The sequence below is a fragment of the Fusarium falciforme genome, chromosome 8 (assembly GCF_026873545.1).
Source record: "Fusarium falciforme chromosome 8, complete sequence".
In the NCBI taxonomy this organism is placed as follows: Eukaryota; Fungi; Ascomycota; class Sordariomycetes; order Hypocreales; family Nectriaceae; genus Fusarium; species Fusarium falciforme.
This window is the reverse complement of record NC_070551.1, coordinates 58,389-85,788: the sequence shown is the minus strand read 5'-3', so window position 1 is coordinate 85,788 and position 27,400 is coordinate 58,389. Positions and strand designations below refer to the sequence as shown.

The 27,400-nt window shown below is 46.1% G+C and overlaps 5 protein-coding genes across 5 annotated transcripts; 3 read left to right on the top strand and 2 right to left on the bottom strand.

The window, feature by feature from the left end:
• Positions 1-734: 734 nt before the first annotated feature.
• NCS54_00986800 (Hypothetical protein) lies at positions 735-2,540 on the bottom strand (the record flags this gene model as incomplete). The annotated part of the gene is made up of 7 exons (XM_053155197.1): positions 735-935; positions 989-1,183; positions 1,242-1,547; positions 1,604-1,959; positions 2,013-2,161; positions 2,211-2,301; positions 2,366-2,540. 7 exons carry the CDS (start codon positions 2,538-2,540, stop codon positions 735-737), a joined length of 1,473 nt encoding a protein of 490 aa, XP_053011172.1.
• Positions 2,541-5,489: 2,949 nt separating this feature from the next.
• NCS54_00986700 (Hypothetical protein) lies at positions 5,490-6,941 on the top strand (the record flags this gene model as incomplete). Its single annotated transcript, XM_053155196.1, has 4 exons — positions 5,490-5,553; positions 5,606-5,714; positions 5,769-5,932; positions 5,980-6,941. 4 exons carry the CDS (start codon positions 5,490-5,492, stop codon positions 6,939-6,941), a joined length of 1,299 nt encoding a protein of 432 aa, XP_053011171.1.
• A 4,077-nt stretch (positions 6,942-11,018) lies between these two features.
• Positions 11,019-12,374, bottom strand: NCS54_00986600 (Hypothetical protein; the record flags this gene model as incomplete). Its single annotated transcript, XM_053155195.1, has 3 exons — positions 11,019-11,592; positions 11,743-12,331; positions 12,371-12,374. 3 exons carry the CDS (start codon positions 12,372-12,374, stop codon positions 11,019-11,021), a joined length of 1,167 nt encoding a protein of 388 aa, XP_053011170.1.
• Positions 12,375-13,727: 1,353 nt separating this feature from the next.
• Positions 13,728-16,121, top strand: NCS54_00986500 (Helo-like-N domain-containing protein; the record flags this gene model as incomplete). The annotated part of the gene is made up of 9 exons (XM_053155194.1): positions 13,728-14,042; positions 14,203-14,650; positions 15,026-15,082; positions 15,145-15,427; positions 15,485-15,512; positions 15,560-15,757; positions 15,808-15,942; positions 15,991-16,059; positions 16,107-16,121. The coding sequence occupies 9 exons, from the start codon at positions 13,728-13,730 to the stop codon at positions 16,119-16,121; spliced, it is 1,548 nt and encodes a 515-aa protein (XP_053011169.1).
• A 4,088-nt stretch (positions 16,122-20,209) lies between these two features.
• Positions 20,210-24,168, top strand: NCS54_00986400 (Hypothetical protein; the record flags this gene model as incomplete). The annotated part of the gene is made up of 4 exons (XM_053155193.1): positions 20,210-21,170; positions 21,264-22,110; positions 22,158-22,959; positions 23,029-24,168. 4 exons carry the CDS (start codon positions 20,210-20,212, stop codon positions 24,166-24,168), a joined length of 3,750 nt encoding a protein of 1,249 aa, XP_053011168.1.
• Between the last annotated feature and the right edge of the window lie 3,232 nt (positions 24,169-27,400).

The following is a 27,400-nucleotide window of genomic DNA, read 5'->3' as shown; positions in this document are numbered from 1 at the left end:
CTTAGGAAATATATCATTATTACATCTTAGGTCTTTCTTAACTTTAGGGATTTTTCTAACCTTAATAAGAGTAGTAATACTTATAGATCTTTTTTTCCTACTTAGTAATATATAGATATTTTTAATATTTTAGCTTATTTACCTCTAGTAAGATTAGATAAAGGATATTACTTATTATAAATAAAGGAAATTAAAACCACTCTAGTATAAGCTAGTTTTTAATAACTCTAGGAATTCTTATAATATCTCTTATTACTTTATATCGCTCTACTAGTATTATATCTCAATATTATATTTATAAATAAATAGGCACTTTATCTAAGATATAGGCACAGTAATATTTTTAGTAAACTAATACCTAATAGCTTTTTAAGTAAATAAGTAGCTCTATAATATAAGATTTATCTTTTATTAATATAAATTATTATAGCTTATATAAGTAAAATATCCTATCTTAGTTTAAGCCTATTTAATATATTAACTATATTACGCTCCTTATATAAAATATAATAAGGCTATAATTAGTAAAAAGGTAAATAAACTCTACCCCTATTATTTAAATAAACCCCACCCCCTATAAAGCAAGGCATAAAAAAGAACTCTACTATAGTTCTAATAGTTATTATATAGTAGGGCATAATAGAGAACTCTCACGTTATTGGTATTTCGGGGGTTGTAATGCTTAATGATTATGTAACGCCTATATTGTTCTTAATAATAAAGAAATGTGACATCTATTCAGGCTGTTTGGCCTCTCGTTCAGCTTTCTCGCTTGCTTTCTTGTGTGATCTCGTCACTGCACGAAACCAGTAAAATGTCCCCAAAGTGAGTGGCATCGCAAAGATGATATACAGCCACCATTGGCTGGACATGTAGAGACGTCCACTCTTCCCGTTGTCGAAGTCAAAGTTAAAGATTCCCATGCTGAACAAGGTCTATCAATGTTAGTAACTCCTCTGTTAACTTGGGCCGATATGACGCGTCTTACAGCCACAAACGTTGATGGGAGATAGAACATGGTGAGTTTGGCAATGGTGATCATTGCCTCGCTATCGAGTTTCGTGGCCATTGCGATGTCATTCATCTTGCAGCTGTCTTCTCGATTCGCTTCGGACAATCTAGTCATTGCTTCTGTGCTGGCTTTGATAGCACTATCTGTTCTGAGGCTCAAGAGGGATGAGAGCTACAATAGATAATCAGCAACATGCATCGTTCATAGACAAAAGAGAGTGAAGACATACCGTAGACAAGCTGACGTTTACTCTCCCGATGCGGGAAACTTGGTGGCTTTTGAACGCAATGGCCTGGGAGCGGAGAGTTTGCAAATTCTTCTCAACGCGGAGGAATTGTTGTGGAGGAATGGAGAATAGATCTCTACACTCCTTGTGTTCACTCAGCGTATCTTCGATGACCTGGCCTATACATTCCACCGCCTCAAAGACTTTCTCCAGATAGGGTAACGTTTTCCTCAATCTAATCGCTGTTTCTTTGACGTTCTTCTCTTCACTTTCTTGTATCTCAAACTTGAGGGAATTGCTATAGTCCTCCTAGCCAATTATTGGTCAGATATAATTCTCTCCTTCTAACTTGAGAAAGCACTTACCAATTGGGGAATAGGATGAGAAATCAACTGTGCATACAAACTCTGTGCGTACAGAACCGAGCTCAGAGCACATATGAGAAAGGTAAATGGATCATCCCGCACACCAAGCTCAGCTGCTCTTTCGCACGTCGCAAGCAACTTTTGCTCTATTGAGCCGTTTGAAGTAGTGTCTGAATAGAGAATCCGAGTTTGTCTTGTATCAGTGTTAAAACTGAGGTAGAACATGCCCATGTCGTCAAGAAAATGGGTAGTTGTTCCAGCTTCGTGCATTGGCAGGGCCAAAAGCTCCTGGCTAAGAGCGTGACTATCATCTATCCTCGCACTGGCATTAATCAATGGCACAGTGAACCAAATGTCTGTCAAGACCACCAGGTCAGCTCCCTTCATGAGCATGCTAGGAGTGCTTTACCGTAGTATGAGCCGTAAAGGCGTCGCCCTAACCCTCTGCGGACATTGGAATCCAGCCGGCTTGGTACCCATGGCGCGAAGTTGAGGCTATTGCATAGTTCCCGAAATTCGCTTCCAAAGAGCAAGAAAACAGTACGATGGGTTGCATTTCTGTGCTACAGTTAGAATGTAAGAATGATCTGAAGAGGTTGGCGCTAACAGGATGTGAATGTCTTCGCCGTCGAGCGAAGCTAGAAATTCCCTCATCTCTTCAAATTCTTTCACAATGAACTTCTTAACTTCAAGTTCTGCTTGACATCAGTTGAGCTCCCAATTTTTCATTATCATTTGTCACATGTCGGGAAGAGACTTTACCTGCTCCTTCATGAGAAAAGCAATGATATTTTAGGAACATCTGATTGTGCCGTAGCTCGTGGTCACGCACTCTGACGAACCTTAAACTCTGTAGGCTATCCATATCGGGGGCATAGGCACGGGAGCTGGGAATGCTGCCCAATTCTATGGTGGCTAATGGTGGCGAGTCTGACATTGTGCGTGCATGAACTTAAGAAAAAGCAGTGTTAAGTTAGGGGGAGGCACGTTAGGTTCGGCGTACTTAAATACTTATTATGGCGGCTTAGCTTTGAATCCTTATGTAACCTCAGAAAATCCTGCTTTGAGCAGAAAGCCTTGAGAAATGCCCTGTGACGTGTCCTGCGGAGTGGCTCATGCAGCAGGACATCCAAGGCGGTTTATGCATAAATTAAGAATTATAATGCTAGTAAAGAATACCTGATAAGTTATGACTTTATTTCATTGAGTCGGTGGGAAACGGTGCTAGGCCATTTTGGGCCATTGGGCAATTTCTTGTACGTAGAAAAAGGGTCAAGGGCACCTGGCTCGGACCAGCATTATGATCTTCTTCTTTACCGGTTAGATTAGGAACGGGGAGCTTTAGGGTTCCCTTTCTTAAGAAGATCTTTATTACTATTGATTAATTATTTTGCCCTTAATATCTTATATAGTATTTAGTTTATGAGAAAGTATATAAGATCCCCTTTTTAAAAGTTATTAAAAGAGAATTATGTCTTTAGTTTAGCTATAATTAGTATATTTCTTTAATAAAAAAGTACTAATAATAATAAGAATTCCTAGTAATTTAATTAAGTTACTTATTATATTTATATATTATATTTATTATTTTTCTGTCTTAGGAATTTATTAAAAACTATATTAATAAACTTTTTATTAAATCTTCATTTTATTTTATCCTTGTTTTATAGCTTATTTAGTAAGAAGCTTATATATTATCTTTTATACTTACTAACTTAATATCTTGAATTATTTAATATAAAAAAAAATCATATAACTTAGTCTAATTAATTAGATTATAGAGTAATCGCGGATGCGCTGTTGCGATCTAAGCCCCACTTGCCGTCTGGCCTCATTAATCGCGGGCGCGCTGTTTTCGATCAGAATCCTATTTGTCCATTTCGGGCTGTCTCTGCCTCAGTAACCCAGACCACAGTGGCCCACAACAGTGGTCCACGCCCCAAGACCTATCAGGCTGCAACACCGACGGAATGGCGTCCACTCTTGGACCCAATGTCTCGTTAGGATGCACATCTTGAACAACACAAGAGGTCGTTTGATCAACGGCCACCGCTCGGGCCTCCCTCAAACGTAGCACGGCCGATCACGCGCCCCCGCAACCCCAGTAAGCAACCCTAGCTCGACCAAAGTAAAGTAAGGTGCAATTCAGACAGTAAAGTGCATGACTGTTTTGGTGTTTCTGCAGGTTTAAGCATCAGGCAGCAATGGGTCAATACATTTCCGGCAACGTTAGCTGAGGAAACACCACACCCTTCCAGTTTTATCCGCCTTGGCTGCTGCCGATAGACAAAGGTAAGACAAGAAGCTCGGTTACAACCAACACCTGCGATGCAGCCGCAAGGTTTTCCTCTAAGGGCAGATAGATAACGCAGATCATCTTATCTGCTCTAAGCGATCTGCGCGGAGCAGACCGGTCTACCCCTCCTCCTACTATACGATATGATGCTGACAGGGGTGTGCGGGGTAAGCGACACACTTTCAGCTCCTCACCTTCCGTGCCACCTCAAACTAAGGCAAAGATACCAGGCCAATGATTCCCGATCCGGTCGCACTTGCTGCTGAGTTGACAGTTCTTCCTCTTACTTCCCCATCACGATTTCTCATATATCTTCTTTCAAGGCAACTCCGTCTTACCCCTCTCGCACCGGTAAGTGACCCTCTAAGCCGAACAAACGCTGCCCTGGCTCAAGGGTTGCCCACCTCCACATTCATCTGTTTATCAAGCGCCACCAAAGGTCTGATATCTATGTGTCCCCGCCACGACTTGATCAGTTGCCTGTAATTAGGCACCTACCTGGCTCGTGCCCATATTCGCCCCGCCCGTCAGACTCAGGCCCGACGACGGCCTATTATGGCTGCAGCCGGTCAATCAAGCGGTTTTAAGGGTCTTCGACAGGGGTTTCCATCAAAACCAAAAACGGCAATAGATCGACGCAGTTTTCTCTTTCGCCGGCAAGGAGATAACGTGCATCATCCCTCAAAGGACTCCTAAAAGGACTTGAGCGATGGTACGAAGGTGAGGGTTTGACCTCCAAGCCAAGGCCGTTTCTGACTCTTAGCTTTGAGTTGAAGCAAGATGCATGTATCCGTATACCGGGTTTAATTTGATCATCTCTCCGTAGGCTCATCATCCGGTAATTTCTCTTCCATTTTAGAAATCGAGCCGATCAAGCAACTTCCTATTTGAGGCGACAGGGAATCAGTACCGGGGGCATGGAAGCTGGTGAAGAAGGTGCATGGGCCAAGTTTTCTTGTAGTCAGACCCAATATCAGATCCGAGAAGCGTGACGGACCAGAAAAAATAAAAATGGTATCGGGTGCCATACCAGCGGTAATTGGTACAGTAGGGTTGGCACAGGCCGCCGTGCAAGAAACGCGCCCCATTTCGCGTTTCGCTAAACATGCCTAGACTGGAAGTGCGGCGCATTTCTGGAAGCGAAACGGGGGGTAGAGATCTGAGGGCTGTGATTGGAGCAGAAGTGGAAATGTGCCGCATTTCCATTCTACATGCTTGAGTAGGCACGGCTCGTCCTCTAGCCTCGACCATTAGAAGGAACTGAATGAGTGTAAACTCCTGAGAAGCATAATGAATATGCAGATTCCTTCAACGTTGTCCTCAGCTTCGAGATGTTCGGCCGTGTATTCTTTTTAAATACCCATCCATAATCGTACGGGACCGAATTTGCATGAGTACGTTTTTTTAGCTGATGGTTTGCACATCCGCGCCGTGTTTCCTGTTGGAAACGAGAGCCTCATTATGTACTTCGCCTTAAGAAGAGCCTCGCACAGCCCGAGCCCCCACGTCGGGCCTCACCGCCTGATCGGGCGGGTGAACCTGGGCTTCTGCGCGATTTGGCCGTTTCAAGGCTTTCCAGTTTCATCACAAATGTCAGAGACACGAGAAAAACACCAGGACTGTGTACCGCTACGGGTACTGCTTTGGAACAAGAGTACGCAATCCATGCTTTGAGCAACCTCTGGCGGGACGCTGACCATCTGCAGGCAAAAGCACTTGGCACCAAGACCAGATCCGCCCGACGGACTTTTACAGCACAGAAGAGTCTTCAAAACCGCATCCTTTGCTACGCACCAACTCTCATGTAGTAGTAATGTTTGATGAGACTTGATGGATTGTTGATTCAACAAGTTACTTACCATGCTTTAGCTTTGCTGACGCCGACAAGGTCCGCGACTGTCCGTCTTGCCAACGATGCTTCACCGACCAATTCCAGATGCCTGAGCTCTGGTGGGCTAAATACACTAAAAGATCGAACGGCTACTTTGGATGCGAAACATTTCGAGATGATCAAGGGAAAGTCACAGCGCTCAGTATGTAGCCCAGGCTTTGTTGATGCCAGTAATGCTAACCTGTCCAGACACATGGTCTCGGTTCCTGGTCAAGCAGCTAAGCGAAACCTACCATCAATGGTACAAGTTCAACGTCTTCACCAGATGGATCGCGTCTTCTCGCAAGACTTTCCTTCTTGCCTTTGAGTCCCCAAAGCAGTTTAAGTTGGCAGAAAGCTTTCCGAACCTACTAGACGGCTCACATAGAGCACCTCTTAATGATCCCTTCTGGGTCCACGTTCGACTACTCGAGGAGCTTGCTCGCCTCCAGGACATTGCTGTCTGGACCATTAGAAATGGCGTTCGGACAGCTGAACGCGAAAGAGAACCACGAGGGAAGCCGGACCCTGACTACGATCGCTTGCACGATCTTGCCAAAGACGCCATCCATGTCCATGAGACACTCAATGTATCAGAGAAGACGGTATCGTCGATGGTACATCATCACAATACTTTCATGGAAGACGCTCTGTTTGGAGGGAGATTGGGAAGAGCTGATTTTCGATATGTTCACGAACGGTTGCTCTGGTACGAGCACATCATTCAGAGCCTCCAGTGTCGAGCATCATCCAATAAGGAGCGATTACTCAACGAGATCCAATTGACTTTCAACACCGTCACACAGTACGATTCTCGCATCTCAGTCCAGATCGGTCGCGCAACCCAGACAGACAGCGCAGCGATGAAGACCATCGCCTTTGCAACCTTGGCCTTCCTGCCAGCGACATTCATCTCGGCGGTCTTCAGCACATCTTTCTTCAAGATCGATGAAGGGACTGGGAAATGGGGTGTCTCCGATAAGTTCTGGGTTTACTGGGCTTTCGCGATACCTGTAACTATTGCAACTTCCGGGCTGTGGTACCTGTGGCAGCGAGCTTTCCCGCCTGCCATGATTGGAGAAGAAGAGCAATCTGCCGAGAAACTGAAGAGCCCATTTTGGGAGGAGACTTTTGATAGTAGAGGGTTGCTTGGAGGGCGGCAAGGTGTCTGAATTCAAGTTTTTTTAGCGGTTAAGGCATCCAAGGCGCATGAACGTTGACCTTCATGATATGGGAGGGGACAATCTTTGGCAGCACTGTTCGACGTTTGGCGAGCACTCATTCATATATTTTTACTGTAGTTTCTCAATACGGACATAATCTTGTGTTCAGATTTTCCGCTGGATATTTGATGGCAGAATGTGGCTTGATCGGGAGGCATCGGTAAAGTCCCATGCCTTGTGTACCCATAAACGACCCAGTTGTCGCAACAGTTCCAGGGAGAGGTGTATTTTCAGTTCTCGTTCTCTTAAAGTGACCGGCATCAAGTATGCTCAAAATACAAATGCGATAAAGCGTTTCCAAAGGGTTCGGTATTCCTTTCGAGTATTTTCTTGAGCCATCAGGGCAAATGGCTTTGGCTGATAATTCCCCTGTTTGGAGCTGACGATCCAACAACGGAGGAAGCGACTGGTATGTTGTAAGGTGAGCTCACATCGATCGAGCATCAATCGATAGCTCCCAGTATGCATGAGATCTTCTGCTCTTCCTTTTCTCAGGCTTCCAGAGGGCAATAAGCACTTACGTTTTCAACACCACAACCGAGATTCGCAGTCTAGTATACTCTCAGTATATAGTTAAGTAGCCCAAGAAGAGTAAGAAAAAAGCCTTACTATCATTAGATCTACATTGCTGTCGCGGCATACTGTTGGTGGTGGATGATTAGTGAGGCGTTACACTTTCCTATTATAGCATAGTCCCATCTCTGGAGCGAGCGTTACAATTTCCTAATCAGGTTAGCCACTGATTGGCCTGAAACGCTCCTAAATAGAGGCGCGGCTTCAGAGACACGTACCGCCATGCCTCAACAACGCCGATTTCATTGCATATTTTATTTCAGAGGATTATCTGAAGCAGGGGCTCTGCTTCCCTCAGATCTATCTTCTTTTTATCTATCTTCCTTTTATCTCTCCTTTTATTTATCTTCCTTTGATCTCTCCGGTTATCTGGTACGGCGAACCCCGCTTCAGACGTCATGTCGCTCAGCACGGGGGGCCCCATAGGGACACGCCTAGGCGCGCCTCTACTCGCGAACGCGTAGGCGTGTAGATTATGTCAGCCCTCAATTTGGCCTAAACCCCATAGTCGCAGTTTTTAGGGGCTCCGTCTATTGCTGCTACTGCTAAACATAACTATAGTCTCTAGGAGCGGGCTTCCGCTATGGCCCAAGTAACATTTCCTAATGATATACTCCCGCTAGAGGGTATATATAATTCACGAGAGGCTCTACTCGTAGCTATTAATAAATAGGCAGCACCCAGAGGATATGTATTTATAACTAAGAGATCTTCGCGATTAACTAGTAGTAGGCAGATTATTATATATATATATAATTAGTGGTATTATCTACTTAGCGCCTTAAAAGATCGCTAGCGCAAGACTATTATATAAGAAACCAATTATTAGTTCTTAATTATTGCGAAGGAATCCCTAGATAAGGCGACCTGGTCTTTAAGGCATCGTCTAGATAGCTAATTTTCCTTATATAACTACGAGCTAAGCTAGTATAAATCGGCTTATCTAGTCCATTAGTAGCTCTCTAATGTGGATAAGTTAATAATTAGCCGCCTTATAAATGCCGGGGTAGCGCTAAAGGATATTAGGATATATATCTATTAGAACTTAAATACTATTATAACCTAGTAAGATATCTATAATTATATCGTAGATAGCAAATGAGAGCTATATAAGGGATAGAGCACTATATACGCCTTTGCTAACCAGATAGATAAGGAAGGGTTCTAGAGCTAGATATAGCTCGATTTAGATAACTGAGTCACGGCTATATTATTCGCCTACCCAGAGTTATTAGCATACCTCTAGGCTTATCTAAACCTACTTTTCCTTGACTATACATATAAGATAAATAAATATAGGATGCCACTGCTTAATATAATTAGCGTCGATGCCTGCTAGCGATTATTTTATATTGCCTTTGCATTTCTTAGTAGCGAGACTAAGTAGGACTACCTATAGGCCTTAGACCGGCTTAGGTCCCTATATGAACTCTATAATATAAGGCTTCTATCTGTTATCTTAATAGACCGCGATAAGGCTTATATGAATGCCGCAGAGATCTACTTCCTATCTTTAATTTCTCTCTTATGCCTATGGCACGCAAATAAGGCAGTCCTCCGCTATTGCTAGCCGACATTCATGCGCTACCAATAAGGATCAAAGGCCTATTAGTAGGGTCTAAGCGATTAGAGTAAGTTTTTTAACCACTAGCACTTAATTATAAAGTCACCAGACGAAAAGGCCTTTAATTAGCGCATATAAGAGCTTAAAAGGTGCTACCTACCGCAATACATTAAAGAGGTTAGCTATATCAAGGCCAATTAGCTCGATCCGTATAAGGAAAAGCTAGTAAAGGCTTAGGTTGATTAGCACCCTTATTTTAGTAATATAATTACCTCGCGGGTTAAGGGTATCCATAGGCTCCTTAAGAGCTACCTTAAGAAATCTACGCTAGATCTCTTTAAGGCTTAGAGGGCTATGAAGCATGCGCTTCTTAATTAATTAGCTAAACTACGATCTAACTAAGCGAGCCAATAGATAAGAATACTAATTAAGCTCTCTAGATTACTATATAGTGCTATACATAGCTAAGTATCTCACGAGGCTTTATATAAAGTTAAAGAATAGCAAAAGCTACTCTTAAAAGAAAACCTGCCTAGCTATACCAGCGTATTCTCTTAATCTCATAGCCTCCCTTGCGCCCATACTCTCAAGGCTCTATAAGAATAAGGTTAAGCCCTTCGCCTAGAGCATTTTCATACGCATTAGCACCTTAATCGCCATAGCGTTCATTAATTACTACTAGAGCCTCGGCATTAACCTAATCAAATAATCGCCGGTTTAACTACTAGTAAACCGCAATCAAGCACCCAGAGAGAGCCAAGTGCATTCAAGGCAGTTCAGGCAATAGTATGGCCAAAGGCATAACCCAAATATAGCAGATGCCACCAAGTAGGTCATAGAATGACTTTAAAGGCATGCCCTTAGCGATACGGAGAACTTTTATAGTTATTAGCATCATCAGCGCACATAGGGGCAATACTAGCGGCATTGCCATTGGCATTATCAGGGCAGGTACGATCAGTGCCGACGACATCTTTATCAGCACTATCTTTACAGGCAGGGGAAGCTCTAAGACTAATATCTTCAGGGTTATTAGGGCAAGAAAGGCCAATTAGGGATAGTGCTAGCTACATTGTTATTAGTATCGATGACACAGATAGTATAGTGCTAGCAGTATTATCATCAGCACTATCGGCTCAGGCAAGGATGGTGCTGCCACCTAGGTATAATGACCCGCGGGCTATCTATTAGAGATATATTACTGCTCGAGATGCTTAGTATAAGGCGTAGCCTCGTGGCAGTATTAAAACTAACTAGCAATATCGGAGGGCACTAGGTCTACCTCTGCGGTATGATAAATCAAGTTATTAGTGGTGTCTCGATTGGAAATAGATGGGCAAGCGCTGCGATACGCCAACTGGCTCTAGAGATTGGACTAAAGAGGAGATGATGGCCTACCTAGATTGGAGCAAAGTAGAAGATGACTGGGTCGAGGCTTAGGTAGCTACGGAGATGGAATGCATCCCTTTTTCTAGTAGAAGAGGTATGTGTGATATTTAGGAGGCGGCAGCGGCAGATAGCGAGGCCCAGCAGGCTATTTATTTAAGTAGATAATCAATTATTCCTTACTATTTGGGATCATAGGATTTTAATACTCAATAGTAGTAATAGAGTTTATAGGATTTTAAGAACCACCTTAGAACTCGGAATTACAGCTATGCGGGGCTGACATAATCTGCACGCCTATGCGTTCGCGAGTGGAGGCGCGCCTAGGCGTGTCCCTATGGGGCCCCACTTGTCAAACTTCAACCCATTTAATATTCCAAACTACCATAACTTATTCCACAAGATAGTGAAAAATATAGGACTAGTCTCATTCGATTGCATTTTTCTTGCTCTATTGTCCATATCATTTTTTCTCTGTTCTGAGCAAATTTTGTTTTCGGAACTCACCCGTCATCCCTAACCCCCATTTCTCCATATGAGGGTCGGATATAGACTAGATAGTGAAGTAAAAGGCGAGAGACAGGTTGAGAGAAGAAGCGAGCGACGCAGAATTCCTGGTTCGTCGCCAGACGGGCCTTGTGATGTCGGGTGACCGAACATATTTGGCCGCCCCAGATATAAACTCCCCGAGACCTCGACGAGGTATTCGAGTACTCCACTGTCAGCAGCTCAGAGATCCGCGCGCATTGGCCACCATCCAGGTTGCAGAGAACCATAAGTGTCTTCAGGAAGTCATCATGGGCTTCGAGATAGGCCTGGGCAGCCTTGGCATCCCAAGCGCCCTGAGTTCTAGCCTGTGTTCGAACCAGCCCATTAACAGGCGAGATGCATGCCCTTAGCAGGACTTCGAGGTAGGCATCTGTCAGCTGGTTGGTGGGATCAGACACAAAGGAGTAGCCTGAAGTTTTCGTGGCCATGCTGTCCCGAATAGAGGCCATATCAATATCAGGAGGCTCCCAGTCGTACATGAGTCGAGCGGAGAGAGCGATAGCTGACTGAAGCACCCCTCGAGCCAGGCTACGGAAGTTCCCCATCGATAGATGTTCATTCCCATCCCAAGACAGGACTTTGCCGTCCTCGCTCTAATGGAAATAGAATACTGCGCCCTGGGACCGTCGAAGAGCAGAGCCGTATGATAACAGGCTTAGGAATTCGCCCATAACTGACAAAGTCCCATCGCACATGTATCGACGTCGGGCAGCCAAAAGTCTTGTCAACTGCCCATAGCGAGGTCTTCGGGGAATGCCGATGTAACCATGCGAGAACCGAGGCAGCACGGCTTCGAGGAAGATCAATCGCGAGCAATAGATAAACCGTGATAATATCGGAGTAAACCGGTGAGGCATGAGGTATTCGTCACCGTTGGGAGCCGATAACCCACGGACTGCACTGAAGTATACGAGCATCGTCGAGCCTGCAAGGCCATCCTCGAATTCTTCGCAAAGTGCAAAGTAGCAGAAGCGGAGCAGAAGATCAACTGCCTGATGGCCGTGTTGTCTCTGCTGGGTAGCGTCTGATGACCACGTCGAGGTTGAATCCGTGTCTGACTGGGCGCCTTCCTCCTCGTCTGGGGACTCATACTCTTCACCATATCCCAGTTCGTCCTCCTCAAGTGGATCTTGATCCTCGCCTTCGTCCTCATATTCACATTCCTCGTCATCGTCCGCTTCGTCTTCATATTCGTCATACCCATCAATCACGCTCATTCTATCATCATCAGCATCCTCGACCTCCCAGATATCATCCCCCCAGAGGTCTAACAGGGCTCTGAGTTAGTGTCGACCAAGACGTCGACCCATGATAGTCTTTGCCGTCGCGGGTAAAATGCGGGATAGACGTAGCCAAAAGCAGACAAAGCGTTTTAACTCTTTCCGATAAAGCTTCTCCGAAGATAGCCTAGAAACCAGCTCAAAGGGTGCCTTATAAGGTTGGTCTGGAAATCTGCTGCGGAGCCACCTCCTTAAGCAGACGTCAGTGCTTCTAGCGGTCTCGCCACACTGGTCTAGTAGTCGATTTATTGCCGGTATTATAGAAGCTAGCTTCCGCTTATCACTTATTGGACTCTTTATGAGTTGCCCGTCGATGATACTAAGAGATAAGGGCCAAGTAGGCTCGCGAGGGAGTAGCTCGGTCAAGGAGACGAGGACATCCCGCCGAGCGTTCTTAAATAGCTTTGGCCAGCCAGTGCGATGCAGCCAGTTCGTTAGCAGAGTCGAGGGCATAGATTTAGTTGCTCTCTGTAGCTTGAAGCGGTGATTCTCCTCGCCTTCTAGCCTGGCACGCTCCTACGCAAATAAATCCTCTGCGAAATGCCTAATAACATCGGGGCTAGCTTGCAGGAGGACGTTAGTATTGTGACGTTTAATCTCGAGCGGATCGTCTATGACCACGATCTATGACCTCTTGATATCGCTGGCGGCCTAGCTTTGGAAGGAAATGCCCTGCCGAATATGGTCGTGCAGCCAGTGGCGTGTCTGTTGCCGACCTATACGCCGAACCTTGTCCTCGTGCTCCTTTCTTAAATGATCGGCGAGTACCTTCTCACTCACTGAGTGGAGGCCGCAGTACTTGCATGCCGAGCCACGCTGCAGGGCAAGATGCGGGTGAGGCCTCGAGCCGTCGACGCGGAGGGGAAGCAAAGCAGGATCATGTAGCTGCAGGGAATAGATAAACTAATTAAGCCCCCAGCGTTCTTTCTTAGGGATATCATGTTTCTCCCTAAGATGCCTTGATACGCGGTCGCTCTGGGGGTTAAGGGCAAACCCGCATCTGGTACAGAGGATGGCGTGCTCTGGCTCATTGAAGTGTAGGCCAAGCTTCTCTAACCACCGAAGCTCCTTACGTGATAAATCCATCATAGGGCAGGTAAGTAGGAAGGTAGAGACGCTATTTCTAGGAGAAGAGAGTGTGATGAGAGCCTTTAGTGACCTTTGTTGGTAGTCAAATGATGATGGTAGGAGTTACGCGTCTGGCATCTTGCTAGCCTTTTGGAAACGGGGCGCGTTTCTGCTAGTGCGAGAACCCGGTTCATCTTCGGCTTAGCCACGGTGCAAGTGTGAGGGGTCCAGCACCGCTTAGCCTCTTCTCCCTTTTGCATCCATCCCATTTGTGGGCACCTTTTGCGCGCATCACGAGCGCATGTTCCAAGACCGATGGACCCGTTATCCATTACCACTGCCTGCGTGGCGCTTCTAGCAGCCGTTAGCAAGACGACGTTGGCCGTCACCGACTTCGTCCGCGACTGTCGCGAAGCGCGGTCTGACCTGGCAGCCATAACCGGCGAGCTCTCCCAGTTACATCTCGTACTCGAACTACTCAAAGACGACGCTGCTGTGAGCGACGATCGAATCATACCTGAATCACTCCAGGTCCAAATCCTGTCCATCATTGAGAATTGCTCCGCTGTCGTTGTCAAGATCAACACAGTACTCCAGAGTCACGCTGGCAGGGCTGGGGTAATAAAATGGGTTAGTTTCGGGAAGTCTGAGATTGCTGGTCTACGAATGTCGTTAGAAGCGCATCGCGGTTCATTGAGTCTGGTACTTGAGCTGGTTTCGGTGTCCTTGTCCAAGGCAGTAAAGGACGATACTCTTGCCATTCGAACCGGCATCCACGACATCAAACAAGACACCCAGTCATATTCCGCAAATCATTGAGGAGTTAACGAGATTACGGGCTATTATTGCTGCTGGCGAAATCCTGCCGGCTACCAGCGGTCAGAACTATGTCCTTCAGCAGTATCTCGACGGCCTGACTTCGTATGCGGAGACGGTCTGCAACGATGTTGTATGGGACTCGGACAGCAGTGTCCACGCAATTTCCCGTACGTCGAGCCGCGAAGACATGACTAGTATGCCGTCGGCATCGGACACTCAGCGGGGAGGCAACAACAGTTTCATCAGACTGCCGACCAAATCCAGCAGCGACGAGGCCATCCCGCAGGTCGTTGCTGTAGATGCTACTCCGACTACCGAGGCCGGTGCTTTCACCCATGTATCTGACAGTGGCGAACCAGCTTCGGTAGCAGAGTCCATCTCCTTAGCACAACACTTTGAGAGTCCATGTATGGAAGAAGGTGAGAGTGAGGTCTGCTTTGATGCACCACCACTGGCCGGCAGTTCACTCTCACGAGCGCTACTGGAAACTTCATCCGTGGTATCACCATTACCAGGTTCTCGAACACCCACCAACTTTGACCCTCCCCATCGGCCAACAATTGTCGAGGCATCAGCGAATACCCACCGGCAGAAACGAAACTTCAGTGTTTCCCATTCGCCTGATGATACCGTTTTCCAGAACACCGATGCACTAGTGAACACCCCCCGAGCTGCCATAGTATCAATAGGGGAACATGATCCCTATAGGTTGACACCCAAACCCTGCAACCTAGTCGCATCACCCGCCAGAGTCGTTATCTTATCCAATGAACACAATTCTTCTGGTGAATTAGAGCAGACGCAGTCGGCATTAGACTCAGCAGCCTTCCGGGATCCAAGCTCTATAGCAGGTAATCCTCTCCTTGCTGTTATTTGAGAGCCCCTCAACACACGCTAAGCATGGACTGCAAAGCTACCAAAACCAAACCTCCCAACCCTCCAAACGTGGAACAGCAGGTGACGATTTTTCGACAAGGCCGGCTAGACGACGTAACAAAATCAGGAAGCCCTCTGTCCTCTTTGAGGGCAACTACATCTTTCACTAAATCCGAATTGAAAAGCGACACCCAGGATGGGGCCAAAGTGGTACCTATAGCTGAATCTACGCAAACCCTTCGGGCCAGCTCTCAGGCTAAGATCCTGAAGAAACTGCTAATTGTCGGTGACTCTGCCTGTGGAAAATCGGTCCTTCTTTCGTAAGTGACCGTTGCATGCTTCAAGTGATAGTATGTTAACGCTACCTTCTGTATTAGTGCTTTTTTAACGGGCATCTTCAAAGAGGTAAGATTGATCTTTAATCTCAAAATGGCCGTTATTTATATTACTAGTTATGCATCCCGACCGTGTTTGAGAACTACGTTGCCGACGTAGAGGTCGATGGGAAGCATGTCGAGCTTGCTCTTTGGGACACTAGTGGTATAAGCGACTATGATCCTTTACGGAGGCTTGTCTATCCTGACTCGGACATCGTACTAATATGCTTTGCGATCGACTACCCTGACTCGCTACATAACATACAAGAAAAGGTATGCAGGCACAAGTTCAAAAGCCGGCAATGGCGCTTATAAATGGACAGTGGATCGGTGAAGTTATGCACTTTTGCCCAGACGTTCCTTATTTTCTCGTTGGGCTAAAGAAGGAGCTTCGCAATGATGTAAAAACGATTGAGGATCTCAAGGCAACCAACCAGCAGCCAGTAAGCTGGGAAGAGGTAATCTACCTAATTCCTGCAATATTATGCGGCTGATCATTCTCGCAGGGACAAGAGGTCGCACGAAAAATCGCAGCGGTTGAATATTTTGAATGCTCTGTAAAAACAGGGGAGGGTGTAAGAGATGTTTTTGAGGCAGCAACTAGACAGGTTCTAATACCCAGGAAGACAAGGAATAGAGGCTTCCGTGGTCTATTAAGAAGGTTGTTATAATATATTTTCTTCGTTATAGCTGCGAGCAGTGGGTTTTACCTATCTGAGGTTTCATTTTGTAGCCTGCGCCAAGGTTCTCTGTCTGGTCCCTTTACAAAGTCTGCTTAATATGGCGGCTTTACTGGCGCGCCTACACCTCCCACCGACGGGCAATAAGCTAGCCATGGAAGCCGATGATATGCTGGATGGGAAAACGTTGAAATATCCACACGAGGAAACATTGTATTACAAAGGGCATCGAGCCCCCGGAAAATCCCTCTTGGGGGCGGTCGCGGCCTTGTGACTGCCCGGACAAAAAATACACAGCCAAACAACTGTCACTGTTTTCGCATCCAAGGAACACTCTATAGGAAACTCATCTCTTCTTCATGCTAAAACAAGACATTTCCTGTTAACGTATATGATATGCGAGTGGATCAGACAAGCGAGTGGATCAGTTATACTGTACAGCTAAAAGTACATATTTTAGATTTTCCAAAATGGGCTATATAACTCTAGGATTTTTAAAAAATTAGTTTTGGCCTTTTTAAAGAAAAAGTCATAAAATAATAATTTTCTTAGATTTTTAATTAATTTATTAAATGTCTTAATAATAAAATTAAGAAAAAAAAAACAGTGCGAATAACTATTTTCTAAATAACTATATATATGATTTTCTTTAAATTCTAGGAAATTCTGTCTTCGTTGATAATAATATAATAAGTCTATAATTAAAATTACAACTATTTTAGGCTTAGTTTGAATTTTTAAAGATTTTTTTAAAATCACAATATAAGGTGTAAAACTGTCACGGCCCATGCCGCGATCGAATGCATGTCGCCACACGGTATGGATCAACGTATTCCGCTCACTCGGTGCGAGTGAGCGGGACCTACTTTCTCACTCCGGGCAAGTGAGAATGTAACACTATCTCACGATGGGCATCGTGAGATGCTCCCCAGACCCTACCTATAAAAAACCACACAACATCCCGTAGACAGACACTCTCGCTACCTCAGCTTTCAATACAACTTGATTACTCAAGAATACTCCTTGACATTATCAGACGTGATTCGCCACCCTATACTCAGTACGCCACGCCCCGTTGCAACTGCCAACATAAACCAAATCAGGTTACGGTTTACTACGTTGGGAACCTTGACCGTCACAACTATCCACAACACCAAGAGCTGTCAGGCTGCAATAACGACGGAAGGGTCTCCCTCCCGGATCTAATGTCTCGTCAGGATGCACGTCTTGAGCAACGCAAAGAGGGTCGTTTGATCATTGACCACCGCTCGGGCCTCCCTCAAATGTAGCATGGCCGATCACGCGCCCCCGCAACCCCCCAGTAAGCCACCTCAGCTCGACCAAAGCAACGCGCAGTTCGGACGGCAGAGTGCATGACTGTTTTGGTGTTGCTGCAGGTTTGAGCATCAGGCAGCAATGGGTCAATGCATTTCCGGCAATGTTGGCTGAGAAAACACCGCATCCTGCCGGTTTTATCCGCCTTGGCTGCTGCCAGTAGACCAGAAACTCATGGGTCTTCTGAGAGGTAAGACAGGAGGCTCGGTTACAACCAACACCTGCAATGCTGCAGCAAGTTTTTTGCTTTGAGGGCGACTAGATAACCCAGACCATCCAATAGGCTCTAAGCGATCAGCCAGAGACCCACAAGCTAACAAACGCTTCCCCGGCCTCGGGATCGCTTACCCCCACACCCGCCCGCCGATCAAGCGCAACGGAAGGTCTGATACCCATGTGTCCCCACCACGACTTGTCTTGGACAAGGGTTTCCATCAAAATCAAAAAACGGAAATGGATCGACGCAGTTTTCTCTTTCCCCAGAGAGGAGATAACGTAGATCATCCCCCTCAGGGTCCCTGACCCACCTGCTCCCCGTCGAAGCCATGCCTAAAGAGCTTCAGAAGCTGGCCAAAGGGCACTCGAGCGATGTTACGAATGTGAGAGCAATGCACCCTAACCAAGGCCGTTTCTGGCTTTTGTCTTTGATTAGAAACAAGAGGCGTGTAATCTGTAGACTGGATTTAATTTGATCATATCCCTGTGGGGTCATCGCCCAGTAAATTTTCTTCCATTTTAGCAATCGATCCGATCAAGTGGCTCATGCCACGCATCACAATAAATTGTAACGACAACCTCTTTGAGACGTGGCAGGCCCTGCAGGAGACAGTAAGTCCCAAGTTTGAGGTAAAGCTGAGCTTAGGACCTCAAAAGATGTACCGATGTTCCCTCCTTCAGTCCTTGTCCGATGCATTGAGATTAAGAAACTCGAATTACAATGGGCTGAACACATTGGGAGCACGATATTGCTGCCCGGTTGGCAGGTCTTGCTTGTATCGCCATTCGCGCCGCTGGCGATCTGGCCTCAGATTGGCCGAACCATTTGAAGACGGCCCCAATCCAATTTGGATTGACCGCAAAGCACGGCTCGGCGCGAGCTGTTCTCGGACCTTACTTTAACTGCCATAGGATAATCATGGCAGAGCCCCACGGCTGGCCTTTCTGAAGCTTGACGTGTTTACCATTGAACGCGCGCCCCCAGAGGCGATCGCGGCGTTTCCCATGTCTTGCACCTTGTCACACTTCGCAGGCCAGTGGGTCTTGCTTTGTACCCTCAGCTGCTCCAGCAATCGTCCATTCACGTCTTCGTTTCTGTCTGATCAGCATGCATAAATGCGGGCCAACTGTCCTCATGCGGTGCTACTTTTTCTTGCCGCCTATTATCCCCCACCTTGCTTGTCAGCTCCATTTGTGACAGATTCTTGTGCCGAAGCCCTCGACTGCTGTTCAACGAGGCTACCGCCACCATATCGGCAACTCGTTTCTCTCTTGTCATTCGTCCAGTGCTCCACAGCCCATGTTCTCCTCAGGCGGTCAATCGCACTGGACCGTACCTATCCCGGCCCACGCGTGTGACAAGCCAGATGCGACGAGCAGCCCCAACCTCGCAAGCGCCCCGAATTTTGAGAAGCGCGGGCACTCCCTGAGGAGTTAGGCCCGCCGACCGAGGATTAGGGGTGCGGCAACATGGGGCTGGAATTGGGCACTCCAAGGTTACAAGACTGGACGTCGAGTCATTGTCGCACGACCAAACCACGGTTACTCTCGAACCGAGTGCATTGAAGAATGAGAGAACACCTGCACAGGCACCAATATCTTAATCAGACTCCTGCAGCGCCAAATGCTGACCGCCGAACAACTTGCAGCTCCTCATCGGAGTCTGCTTTCGTCCCGTGCATCGCCATGGATGCCGGCGATGATTTCAACAACAACCTGTTCACCGACCTAGCCCCGCACGTGTCCCAGTTGGCCCGGCGCCACCTATCTAGGCTGCGGGCCCTCTTCGGGAAAAGGGTCACCATGCAGTACATGAGCCAAGCTATGGGCTGGGCCGCCAATGTTGTTCTGGAAATGGACCCGCTGGGCAAAATCACCGCTATCGTCAGCGTGATGAAGCAATACTGCGAGAGTAGAAGGTGTTGTTCTTGAAAGGTCTGAGTTACATGTGTCTGAGAGGGGCACAGCTCCTTACATATTATCCACATCCCAGCCACCAGCAGATCGGACCATCTTAGTCATACGGTCTCAACACAGCGCGACTGATAGATGGGCGCCCGGGCGCTCATACATCCTTGGGCGCCTTCGCGTGACCACGTAAAATCGCGCCTAGGCGTGAACCTATGGGGCGCCCCGCGCCCGCGGGCCGCCTGATTGATGCATTGATGCCTATGGCGACGTGGAGTCCTGTTTCTGTCGGCATTTCTCTCATACTTTTCTTTCAGCCTCCTTAACCGCTCAACCTCACTGACACTCCTAGTTGTGAAACATCCTTGCGCACCATTGTACCCCCGACTTTCTTCGAGACAGTTCAGTAAAAATACTGAGACTATCTGAGAATTTCTCTGCTTACCGTTCAATTGCTGAATATTCTATTTTCCTTCTGGGCGGCCAGGCGTCGAATGCCCTCTTGTCGCCATATTATACCGCCGACAACAAGCCTGCCTTTCGATGTTCGCATCGGAACCTGCTACCACAGGTTTTTCAAGCGACAATGGCAGATCCAGCTATTGAGGATTTCACCATTGGCTGGATATGTGCTCTGCAAGAAGAGTACGAGGCTGCTTGTCGAATGCTTGACGAGGAGTTCGACGGTGACGACACAGCTGAGCAAAACGACGACAATACCTACGTTTTTGGGCGCATCCACAAACACAATGTCGTGATCGGATCCCCTCCAGGTGGCCGATACGGCACCACCTCTGCTACCGGTGTCGCCAAGGACATGATCCGGTCCTTCCCCAAGCTGAGGTTTGCACTGATGGTGGGCATTGGAGGAGGCGCTCCGACAGGTAAAAGGGATATTCGGCTAGGAGACGTTGTGGTTAGCGAACCAAAGGAGAGGATCGGAGGCGTTATTCAGTATGACCTGGGCAGGCGACAATCGAATGGCCTTTTCGAACTAACGGGGCAACTAAACGCGCCGCCATCGGCACTTCTCATGGCGCTTACGGAGATGAAGCGTCGGCATAACGACCTAAGGAAACCGGACAGAATTGCCGAGCATTTGACTTTGATGGGTGATATGCCTGAATATGCACGTCCGAAGGTTGACCAGCTTTACCTCCCGGATTACGAACATCAGGGCGGAGAAGGATGCGAAAGCTGCGATTCCAGCAAGGTAATACAACGTTCGGATCGTCTTCCGGGCCGAGCTGTCACTGTTCACTACGGCACCATCGCATCTGCCAACTCTGTGATGAAAGATGCCAAGGACAGAGATCGCTATGCCCACGATGGAGCATTGAACGTGCTGTGCTTTGAAATGGAAGCGGCGGGCTTGATGAACACGTTACCCACCTTGGTAATTCGCGGGATATGTGATTATTCGGATTCGCACAAGAATTCCGAATGGCACAATTATGCGGCTCTGGCGGCAGCAGCATATGCGAGAGAGCTTTTGCATGTTGTGAAGCCCCATAGGGTGGCGTCTCAACCATCGTGGGGTGACACTCGTAAGTAGCTATTTACAGTATTCTTTCTGTTCCTGCATAAGACTGGCAATAAAGGTCGTGTTTTGCATGAATTATGTGTCTAATGTCTTGCAGTTGTGAGCCAGATGGCAGACCTCCAGGAGAACTTGACCGAAGTTCTCCATCATCACCGCAGTCAAGACGAGGAAAAGCTATTGGAGTGGTTAACCCCGATCAACCACACCAAGCACCAGATTGACAAAGCCCGCAATCGGAACTCGGAAATGCAAACCGGTCAGTGGCTTCTAGAGTCACCAGAATTTCAAGGGTGGTTGGAAGCAAGCAACCAGACGCTCTTCTGCCCTGGGATACCCGGTGCAGGGAAGACTGTTCTTACATCAGTCGTAGTTGACTATTTACTGGCCATGCAGAGTGACTGGCTTCGCAAGAAAGGGAGAAGAATGGGTGTTGCGTTCATCTATTGCGATTTCAAGCAGCAGTACGAGCCTGAACAACTTCTCGCCAGCATTCTTGGGCAATTTGCTGCCAACGATGCTTCTGCCCTCCAAAAAGTGAAAAACCTTCACGAAGATTGCAAATTGCGATCGCGGAATCCATCAATCTCCGATATATTAGAGGCGTTGAATTCTGTCATTTCGACCGCATCAACCGCATCAACCGCATCCACGTTCATCATCGTTGATGCACTGGATGAATGTAATCAGCACTGCCGAGACCGGCTTCTTTCCGGCATCTTCAGTCTCCAACAGAAAGGCGGAGCAAACCTCTTTGCGACCTCAAGACACATTCCAGAAATTCACGACAGGTTCGGGGGGGCTCAAACTCTCGAAATTCGCGCAAAAGAGGAAGACGTTCGGGCTTACGTGGTCAGCTGCATGACCAAACTCCCCAGGTTTGTCACTAGGAGTCCAGACCTGCAAGAGGAAATGAAAATTGGTATCGTCAAAGCTGTTGACGGCATGTATGTGAATACTCCCAAAGAAGCAGGATTGTGCTGATTTCAAATAGGTTCTTGCTCGCAAAACTTCATCTCGATTCTTTAGTTGGAGCGAGATCCAGAAAGGCTTTTCAAAACGCCTTGAAATGCCTTCCGACTGGCACACATGCTTACGGTCATGCGTACGATCTTGCGATGGACCGTATCGAAGGTCAGGATCCAAACAAACGCGAGCTTGCCATTCAGGTTCTCTCTTGGATTGCCTGCGCGAGGAGACATCTGGCAACAGAAGAACTTCAACATGCACTTGCCGTTGAGGTCGGCCTCGCAGCTCTTGATGTATCCAATATCTCTGAGATCGAAGACGTGATCAGCGTGTGCCATGGGTTGGTCACTGTGGATCGGGAACGCAACATCATCCGGCTGGTTCACTACACTGTCCAAGAATACTTCGAACGATCACAGAAACAGCGACTACCAGTGGCGCAAGACTATATTACCTCAATTTGTGTTACCTATCTTTCTTTTGATGCTTTTGCGGGCGGAAACTGCCAAACCCGGAGCGAATTGCGCGAACGATGTAAGAGGAACCTCTTCTATCCTTACGCTGCAATGAACTGGGGATACCACGCTCGCGAAGCATCAGTTTTACCTCATGAGGCTTGGCAGTTTCTGAAGTCGACGGCAAAGGTTGAAGCGTCCAGCCAAGTACTGATGGCATCAGCACTTGAGAGTTTTCACCCTACTTTTGGTGATGAAATCGAACCCACACGAATGACGGCACTTCACTTGGCAGCATATTTTGGTATTTCGAAGGCATTTGAGACTCTGGAGGATGGAAAATTTCTAAACTCACAAGATGCATTTGGTAAGGTACCAATATCGTGGGCCATTGAGAATGGGCATGTAGAAGTAGCAAGGCTCATACTTGACACGTACCAGACGGACGTCAACATCGGGAACGAACAGGACCAAACACCCCTATGGCTCGCTGCAGACCTTGGACTCGCGCCGATGGTCAAACTATTTCTTGCAGCAGATGGTCTCGATGTGAACTCGGCCGACTGGTGGGGTTCGACGCCGCTACATGTCGCCGCTAGGAGGGGGCATGAGACGGTGGTGGAGTTGTTGCTCGGGAATCATGCGATTGACGTGAATGCGGATGCCGACCGTAGAAGCACACCGCTGTTGGAAGCTGCAGAGACAGGCAACGAGGGGGTGATCAAGCTACTGCTGGCCAAGGAGGGGGCCGACGTTAACTCGAGGAGTCAATTCGGGGCGACGCCACTGGCAACTGCAGCAGAGAGAGGGCTCGCAGGGGCAGTCAAGCTGCTTCTCGCGGATAAAAGAGTCGATCCAGACTCTAGAGACAATAGTGGACGGACACCTCTATCGAAGGCAGCAGGAAATGGCCATGAACTGGTGGTTCGATTGCTACTTGCCCAGTACGCAGTCAATATTGACTCAGCTGATCATGATGGACGGACACCTCTCTCATGGGCGGCCGAGAGTGGTCACCAAGCGCTGGTCAAGCTGTTACTTGAGCAGGGTAACGTGGATGTGAACTCGAGGGACATCAATGGACGGACGCCGCTGGTATGGGCGATTGGTGTGGAATTTCCCCTGTATGAGCAAGGAATGTTACATGGACTCACAACTCAGGAGAACCGGGAGGAATTGGTACGGCTTCTGCTCCGCACAACAGGAATTACTACCGAAACACGTGACGAAAACGGTCGGACGGCCGTATCATGGGCAGCCGAGACCACAACGCGGGCTGTGGTAAGAATCCTTGTCGAGGAGGGAGGAGCTAATGTCCACTCCAGGGACAACTCTGGTCAGACACCGCTATTACTAGCGGTACAACAGCGGCATGGGGCGGGAAGGAACATGATCCAATTAAAGGGCTACAGTGAGGATGAGCATAAGTATGTGCGGTACCGGGAGGCATGGGACGAGCTTAAAGGTATCATTGAACTCTTACTTGAGAAGGGATCTGATCCCAAAACTGGAGATAATAAGGGGTTGACGCCACTATTCATCATGGAGAGGATGGGGTGGTTTAAGAAGAGCGAAAGGTAGTAGTTGGAGTAGAGGAGAGTTTATGCCTGAGGAACGTAGAGACGAAGGATCTTCCTTCCGCGCCTTCTAACCCCTCAACGCCCGGTTCGGTCGGCGATCTGAGCACTTCTAAGCCCCTTTTATGCGCCACCGTTTACGAGCCATATCTAAGGAGCCATAATTTCAGAGCCGCCACGACTTTAGTTCATGGTTCAGGTTCAGGTTCTATTCCTACTTGGTTTCAGTCAGCCGCCAACTTTCTATCACACTTTCTGTCACGAATCCACGTGATCTCGTGCCAAGGGTACCACGTGAGGCATCACGTGGTATTAGATATTCCCCCTGAGCCAGGGGCAGACCGATCTTAGCCTTCTTTTTGACCTCTTTGCGCTACGTCTTATATATTTAGGACGCAACCCTTAGTAGCAATTGATTCTTCTTGACTACGAATCCTTACACTTTCTATCAGACTTTTTATTAGATTTTCTATTATACTTTCCTTTTTTTTTTTTTTTTCCTCTTTTAATCTAGCTAAAGGGTTCCCTAAGCTCTCCCGCTTTATTATAAAAAGAAGCTAATCTTAATATACCGCACGCGGATCTAGTTAATATAATATCTTACTCCTTGCCTAGCCTTAGATAATAAAGAGGCTACTATGGTTCTAGGATGGCTCTAGGTATTACTATGAGGCTATCGCTGCCCCTGTGATGATATGGTCTAAAATAGGGTGGCTAAGATTCCGCGTTATAAGCAATATTAACTATATTAATATCTTCTCTAGGCCCTTATCTAGCTCCTTTTTATACTAAGTATAGCTATATTTGGTTTAGCCCTCTACTTCTTGCTTTTAGTATATATATTTATAATAAGGCCACTTATATATAAGATGCCTCGCGAAAAGCTAGTTAGGGTCCTAATTAATAAAATCCGCCATATGCTAGAAGATCTTAATAATAGATATATTAAAAATAAAGCTAGAGGAAGATTAGGATTACCTTACTTAATTATCTTAAACTCCTCGGCATCCTAGAGCACCTATTAGCTCTATTAAGAGCTAGTTAGAGTTCTACTTAATGAGATCTAATATATATTAGAAGACCTAGACTAATAATATGCTGAAATACTAGCTTATAAAAGATAAAAATCATCCCGCCCTACTATCGCTAAGTAACTAGCATCTTAGATACCTGCCTAGCCCGTGAAGGAGCTAATAAGAGTTCGGCCTAATAAGGTTGCTTATACATGGGATAGTATCTAATGCCAGCGCGCTAAAGAATGGGGCCACTGGGCATAGGTAATGGCCTAGTATAATAATATTATGGTACTAGAAGATAAACTTAGGCGGATAATTATGGCTATTATGTAATAATATATAGAAGAGCGTTTCTAGGAAAGAGCTATAAGACTATGATTATAAGAGGACGCTAGTGAGCTTAATTATCGAGGAGTAGAAAAGGTATATAAGATATAATTATTAGCGACTCCTAAGTAGATCTCTAGTTCTCTATAAATCCTAATTCCCTAAGCAATCCCATAGACCCTATAGACCTTACCTCCCTAAAAGCGCCTTTAGGAACTATAACTAGAAGGATTTCTAACTTTATTGCCTATAAGGCTAGATTACCCCCGGAAAAGACTAAGGCTATCGTAAGAAACCGCCTTACTTTAATAAGAGTCCCTTAAGATTATTTTATAATACTATAAATCTTATTTCTGCGATAAGGAAAAGGAATTAATTATAAGATCTTAGTGCAAAGAGGTCTTACTTGCCCTCTAGGTAGAGACTATATAATCCTTTTACTAGGTATTTATAGATAAAAGGATATTATTAATCTCGTATTATAACTTCTACTATAAGAAGTAACCTCCTTCTAAGCTTATAAAGATCTAATAGAGGAGGCACTTAATGCCCTCCTTGCTATAGGCTATTATAGCGCTCTAGGAGTATAGGGACTATTTCCCTATTAGTAATAATACTAAGGCCATGGTTTATTATAAATGCTATATTACTTTAAAGAAGGGGAAACTACTAAAAACCTATATAGTTAATAATATATATACTAGATATAAGCATTAGTATCCCTAAGAGCTTAATAGCTTATCTCTTATTAAGGAGAGGCTAATTATATTATAGGCCTCCTTTAGCTATATTATAAAGTTTATTATTAATAATAAGACCCTATTAGGGCTTAGTTACTAGAAGTATATAAAGGGCTATATTATTATCTTTCTAAATAAAGTTAAGGACCTTATTATTATAATCCTCTCTTACCCTCTTCTAGTAACTATTAAGAATATCTATATCTCTTAGAGTAACTTTAGTAAGCTTAGCGCTATAGATATTAGGTATCTTTTCTAAGTGCATAAGTCCTATATCTAGGCCGCGCTTTTGTGGCTCTAGGAAAATAATCTACTTTATAAATATATTATAATTAACTATAGCGAGATAAATGGCTAGCGATATATAGATAGCTTAGATATACCTATCCTTATTATAGATAATATATAGCGGGAAGAGCTATTTATTGCCGAGAAGATATAAATAAACTATATAGTCTTAGATACCAATTAAGGTTTAGAAGAGAACCGGTTTATAACTATTAAAGAGATTATTGCGTCGGCGCAGGTTTACTCTAGTAATAACTCTAGCCTTCCCGAGGGCACTTTGCCAAACGAATAGGACTTTCCCTTGCCCGGGGATCCTTATACCTCTATTCTAGGACCAGAGGATGCCAATAGTAATAGTAATATTATTCTTAAGATGATATCATTTGGAATATTTCCCCTTAATAGATTGGCGGCTTTTAAAGAGGCCAATAAGCTTTTATTCCTAGTTAATGCTCTCTAGATAAGTTAGACTTAAGGTACCGATGAGGCTAAGCCCTGCGCTATGTACGTCTAAGGAACCAGAGGGCATCTGTTTATCCTGGTGGAACGAGGTGTGGACTTTGCGGATAGCCTATATAAGGACTTCTTCCCGCGCACCTTCTTAAAGCTTTTCCCCTAGGGGAGAGATAGCCTAAAGGCGCTGCACATATCAGACCGCGAGCAATAGCAAGCTCTAGAGGCCGCCGACCGCTATTTAAACTACTCGCTTAGCTACTAGGCCAGATATATGCTATAGCGGCATAGAGGGCGGTTTACTATTTATCCTATTTTTTATTTTCTAGTTTTTAATATCCTCCTCTGCTTATCTAACCGCCGCATTAGTATAGTATATATAGTAAAGGGCTCTTTTAAGAGGGTTAAATAG